Source organism: Odontomachus brunneus, unplaced genomic scaffold, assembly GCF_010583005.1.
Source record: "Odontomachus brunneus isolate Ranch 3 - 2012 unplaced genomic scaffold, Obru_v1 Obru_scaffold_243, whole genome shotgun sequence".
Taxonomy (NCBI): domain Eukaryota; kingdom Metazoa; phylum Arthropoda; class Insecta; order Hymenoptera; family Formicidae; genus Odontomachus; species Odontomachus brunneus.
The window spans coordinates 27776-34404 of NW_022639693.1; the positions used below are offsets into that span (position 1 = coordinate 27776).

The 6629-nt window shown below is 36.5% G+C and overlaps 1 protein-coding gene across 1 annotated transcript; it reads left to right on the forward strand.

The window, feature by feature from the left end:
• Positions 1–3460: 3460 nt before the first annotated feature.
• Positions 3461–4467, forward strand: LOC116852649 (40S ribosomal protein S28). Its single transcript, XM_032833198.1, has 2 exons — positions 3461–3631; positions 3799–4467. Exon 2 carries the CDS (start codon positions 3911–3913, stop codon positions 4106–4108), a length of 198 nt encoding a protein of 65 aa, XP_032689089.1. The 5' UTR covers positions 3461–3631; positions 3799–3910; the 3' UTR covers positions 4109–4467.
• The last annotated feature ends 2162 nt before the right edge of the window (positions 4468–6629 follow it).

Sequence of the window (6629 nt, forward strand, 5' to 3'; positions counted from 1 at the left end):
AAGGACTAAGTTTAATAACTTATTAATAACTAACATTTTTTGAAAATCAACTACCTAATGCTTACGTTATCCGCTACGCTACTCTAGCTAACTCTAAAGGGACGTCTACATTGAAAGTAAGCAGTAAGAAGTAGAAAGTAAGAATAAGAAATTGACCAATTATAGTTGATTATTCTTCTCACATTCGAGTGTGGTTGATCAATTTCTTACTCTTACTTCCTACTTCTTACTACTTACTTGCAATGTAGACGTCCCTTAAGGGACGTCTACATTGCAAGTAAGTAGTAAGAAGTAGGAAGTAAGAGTAAGAAATTGATCAACCACACTCGAATGTGAGAAGAATAATCAACTATGATTGGTCAATTTCTTATTCTTACTTCCTACTTCTTGCTATTTACTTCCAATGTAGACGTCCCTTTAACTAACTCTACTCGAGCATCGGAAAGCAGTATTGAACCATGAAGATACTAGTTGGTTGTGCCTATTATATTTTTCGACGCTAGTGGAACTAACTCGTACTCGATTTAATGTAAACACCCAGTGTCTTACCATAGGAACAAGCTGGAGTAAAAAGTAAAGAACGCGTATTTGACATCAGGTAATAATTTCGTCAAATCTCACGATCTATCTATATTATATCTATATTTTTTTTAGCGTGTAGTAACATTGTTTGTATTTTATTGTATTTTATTGTATTTTATTTTTTATTGTATGTAGATATTTGTAGATTTTTGCGAAATTCAGTCAAAATATATACATACAGTCAAAATCTACAAATGCATACAATAAAAAATAATAAAATACAAACAATGTTACCACACGCTAAAAAAATATGGATATAATCGTGAGATTTTACGAAATTATTATCTGATGTCGAATGCACGTTCTTTACTTCTTACTCCAGCTTGTTTCTATAGTAAGGCATTGAGTAAGGGTGCTATTTCACGTGTCGTACGACAAGCTTTTCGGATACATTTATTGGTTGGCGAATAGAATATTTCTAAGTTCTTTGTTCGTCAACCAATGAACGTATCGAAGAAGCTTGTCGTACGACACGTGAAATATCAGCCTTATGCAGAATTCACACCGCGTCCGATGTCCGACGTACGACATCCGATATCCAATAAAAGAATAGCTTTCCAATGCAGAATTGAATTTTCTATTAGAAAGCTGTTCTCCTACTGGATATTGGACGCCGTACGTCGGACATCGGACGCTGTATGAATCCTGCATTAAGCCCATTCTACAATTGCGTAAGCGTAGTTGTAAGTGGTTGTATATGATTACGACAACCAATCAGAATAAAGCAATCAGTAAATAAAACATTCGGATTGGTTGACTCTTACGTTCACGACTACGCTTACGCAGTGTAGAATGGGCTTTAAGCCCATTCTACAATTCAACCAATCCGAATGTTTTATTCACTGATTGCTTTACTTTGATAGGTGTCGTAATCACTTACAACCACTTACAACCACGTTCACGCAATTGTAGAATGGGCCTTAGGCTAATATTTCACGTGTCGTACGACAAACTTTTTGGATACGTTATGTTGGATCAATGGCTACGTTCAGAAAACATAGCTGATCAGTGAGCGGTCAGTGATTATTGGTCCTTACTGTTAGATCCCTAACTTTAGACCAATTGCGTTGACTAATTACTCAACCGTTGTGCAACAGTTGTGACTTCTGAACGCACCCAATATGTTGTTTTTCCGTAAGAGCTAGAAAGTTATTACGGAAAGCAGCATATTGGCTGTTGCGCGAACTTCCGCCGCGCGGCAAGCATTACCGCGTCCTGTGTGCAGGAGCCATAATTGTCGTAAACGCTCACGGTGTCAAAAGTAAACATCACGGGAGTGAATGACAAGTTATGGAGACAGAGGTTAACATCAAATTTTATGAATTGACAATTTCTCGTGCTATTTTGTGGAAGAAGAATAAGAAAGTTAATACCAAATGTCAAAAGCCGTAAATTTCAGATAACGTTTGCATCGAGTTCATGAGCGTAAAAATAAACAGTGCGACTACTTTTACTATAGGTCGTATTATATAAAAAAATATCTGAAATTTACGGTTTTTAACATTTGGTATTAATCTTCTTCTTCTTCTTCTTCTTCTTCTTCTTCCACAAAATAGCACGAGAAACTACCGATTCAAAATTTGGTATTAACCTCTGTCTCCATAACTTGTCACTCACCCCCGTGATGTTTAGTTTTGACACCGTGACATATAACCTGTTACAACTCTACACCTCTGTACACTCTCCCATCCGACAATAGGTGCTTTCCAATTGCTTAACACATCTTGACACACACGTACACAAAACTAGTTTATTGGTTACATATTATCTAAAATATATTGTAAGATATATGTAACCAAACTGGTTTTGTGTACGCAACTGGAAAACACCCAATGATATTAACCTTGAGAAATGAATTTATGGATCCTAGGAATTTTTGAACGTTGCCAACGCTGTTCCCTCTTTTTTATGGATTTTGTCTGCTTAGGGGCGCCGCATACGAATTGACATAACAATAACAAAAGACGTACCGTAAATATAGACCAATTACAATCGAGTATTCACAAAAATGGCCACCTTACGGTTCGACGATACTCCAAGGCTGTGTTCTTTTATTCGCAACAGATGCAGCCGATATCGTTCTATCCTTGTTTAACATTCGGTAAAATCGAAGGATAAGATGACATCAGCTACATCTATTGCGAATAATGGCTCCTACACACAGGACGCGGTAATTCTTACCGCGCGATGGAAATTCGCACGACAGCCAATCAATATGCTGCTTTCCGTAATAACCTTCTAGTTCTTACGAAAAGACTAAATATTGATTGGCTGTCGTGCGGACTTCCACCGCGCGGCAAGTATTACGGGAGCGGTGCACTTGGACACGGTGATTTGGACACAGCCAATCACAGCACCGTGTGATTAGAGACATTTGTAGGATCCCTTGGAACAGCGACTTGTGATTGGACTGTGTCCAATTGCCCCGTGTCCAACTGATATACACCCAGTATTACCGCATCCTGTGCAAGAGCCATAAAAGAATGCAGCCAAAGTGATTGGTCAATTCTTATGGCTCCTGCACACAGGACGCGGTAATGCTTGCTGCGCGGCAAAAGTTCGCGCGACAGCCAATCAATATGCTGCTTTTCATAATAACCTTCTAGCTCTTACGGAAAAATAACATATTGATTGGCTGTCGCGCGATCTTCCGCCGCGCAGCAAGCATTACCGCGTCCTATGTGCAGGAACCATTACTATTATGTCAATTCGTGTGCGGCGTCCCTTGTGCAGAATTCACACCGTATCCAATGTCCAACGTACGACGTCCGATATCCAATAGGAGAACAGCTTTCTAATATAGAATTCAATTCTCCATTGGAAAGCTATTCTTTTATTGAATATCGGACGTTGTACGTCGGACATCGGACGAATCCTGCATTTCCCTAATGTAGAACGGCCTTAATAGGCTCCCTATTCTGTTATCACCAGGTGGCGTATGGATTTATTTCCAAGCCAGAAAACAGATAGATCTGCTATGTTCTGTTGTATCTTTTATCCACAGGAACAACGTGTCTGCACGTGTAAGCATTCATTAAGAGGGAAGAAGGTAATTTTTATCTAATTTAAAATTTATTGTATTTAATTTTCTGTTAATATTAAACAGAGGATACAGTGTTTGTATCCCCTGTTTAGTACTTATTTATTATCAAATTTTCTAAATATTAGAAATTATTATTACTATAGCTTTTGATATATATTATTAATCCTTTGCAGCATCTAGGATAGTTTTATTAGTTACACGTTTCTCGACATAGCTCGAGCGTACGTGATCATTTATTGGAGATTGAAGATTGTCTTCCATAATATTCACTACGTGAAAGCAGTTATGGATAAACCTGTGGTTTTGGCACGAGTAATCAAGGTCTTGGGTCGCACGGGTTCACAAGGACAGTGTACGCAAGTAAAAGTGGAGTTCTTAGGCGAGCAAAATCGCCAAATTATCAGGAACGTAAAGGGCCCAGTACGCGAAGGTGACCTCTTAACCTTGCTCGAATCCGAACGCGAGGCAAGAAGACTGCGATAGCGTGAACAGCAGCTTTGATCGACACAGAAGAATCATTGTCAGTCAGTTTGGATTTTATTGCTTTTCGGAAATTCACCAAACGAATCACATCAATGGTACATGATATATACTCTAACATGTATTTTTCGGATTGAAGTTGGTGTATAACCAACTATTTTTTAGTATCATGTGGATACATATACATCATATATATCATATACATATATATATATATATATATATATATATATATATATATATATATTGTGTAGATAAACACATGTTTCTCAAGAAGAAACAGTGAAATAAGACTATAATCTGTTTGAAACATTCCAATTGCATAAAAATACTACTAATAAATTTTGGCTGGTAAATATAAATTTCTCATGCTATTATTAAAAATTCCCCTTGCCATAATTATATTTTATAAGAAAACGAATAAACATTTCACATACTGTTATTTTATACAATTACTTTAATTGAACTTAAATACTCATTGTAAAATTCAAAATACATAAATATATCAAGATACACTGTCTTAACTGACATATTATATTTTGCAACTGGAAAATTCATGACAGAATTTTCCAGTTGCAAAATATAAATTCTAATTTTAGAAGTAAGCTCTAGAAGCATTCAACCATACTAAAGTTATATCTGAATTCTAAAAGTTTTAATTTTAAATGATTATAGAAATATTTTTATAGGATGTGCTTATAGGAAAAAACCCAGACAACATAATATCCAAAGTCAGGTCATAAGACGTCTTTAATACATCTCACTCCTTGTTCACAACCTTGCTTTAATCTTTATTTTAAAAATAATCAATTGTAGTTGGTCAATATCTTACGGCTTAAAGATTAAAGCAAGGTTGTGGACAAGAGGTTTAAGACAAGTTTATAAGGTATTGTCTTATAGATTTCTTAAAGACATCTTATAACTCGATATTGGATTTGATTTGGGAAGTTTTTGTTATATTAAATATGAATATGAGAAAGACAAATGACTAAAGAAACACAATGGCCCATATTCTGAGTTCTCTTTTAATGATAAATGAGCCTTTAAAAGTGACTCATAACCAATCAGAAAGTTTATAAGCCACTTTTAGAGGCTCTTTTATCGTTAAAAGAGAACTCAAAATATGGGCCAATATGTTCATATTCATTATGTAAAGTCTGACAAGCTCTTAGTATTTTCCTGTTATTAGAATAATGATAATTTAAATACTAAATTATACAAAGTATATTTATTATGACAAGAGTGTAAGAATATTTTTTTGGTAATTATTAAGTTTAGGCTCCTCACCTTCGATTTTGACGAAATTAGGCTCAATCGACGCGTTTTTTTTAAAAAGAAATAACTTTTTCCTCTAACAAAATCGTCGCTCTCTTCCGCGAAGCGAGATATTTAGCGTTAAAGTTAACAGCTCATTAGGTTAGGAAATCTGTCACTCCGACCATATGTAGCGACATTTTTTACACGATCATGCGCTACATTTGAATACATGTCATAAAATATTAAGTATAAATTATTAACTATACTAGCAACATACACACACCCAATGAAAAAGGGGATAAATAATAAAATTATAAAATCTGTCATACCGTCTATCTCTAGCTATGTAACTGGGGGGCTTCGCCCCCCAGACCCCCCTAACACGGAGGGTGGGGATTATAGTCTTTTGTGAGAAATTCACTCTTTAGCTTAAGCCGCCTTCCGTTTCACGTATATGCGCGCGTTTATCTACAGTTCATGTCACGTATATTGTAGGAAATGCGCGCATAATGCGTGAAACGGAACGCAACCTTAAGCACAAGAGACTATAACCCCCACCCCCCGTGTTAGGGGGGTTTGGGAAGCGAAGCCCCCCAGTTACTTAGCTAGAGATAGATAGTATGACAGATTTTCTAACCTAACACGCCCTCAGATTTGTCTATTAATATCTCGCTTCGTAGTAGAGAGCGACGATTTCGTTAGAGGAAAAAGTTGTTTCTTTTTAAAAAAACGCGTCGATTGAGCCTAGTTTCGTCAAAATCGGAGGTGAGGAGCCTAAACTTAATAATTACCATTTTTTTTATATTCTTCATTTTAGTGGTGGTGTATCACAAGGATCGCAACCCATACAGCACACAAAGTTGAAGCAACATGTCAGAAACATTGGCTGCATTCAGCAGAACTCAGCGCTTTGTAAACGGTTTAGTGATACATTGCAAAATTTGGATGTTCTGCTGAACGCTTTTTGGAGGCATGTCAACGCTGTGTGTGTATGTGTGTGTGTGTGTGTGTGTGCGCGCGCGCGCGCAGGGTATAGCAAAAGTACTGGAACGGCAAGATAACTCGACGGGGGAGCATTTTAGAGAAAAATGTTTCAGACAAAAGTTGTAAGGCTTAAAAAAACGCATTCAACGATAGTAGTTATTTGACATAGGATGGCGTCGCCAAGGTCAGAACAAGGTCAACTTTAATTTTTTAAATAGAAACACATATGTTTTATTAAATAGAAACACATATGTTTTATTTTAATCATCGTAAAAACGCAAAC

Bases quoted from the DNA above. Each gene is read 5' to 3' on its own strand.
- LOC116852649 (XM_032833198.1), top strand. From the start codon at position 3,911: ATGGATAAACCTGTGGTTTTGGCACGAGTAATCAAGGTCTTGGGTCGC.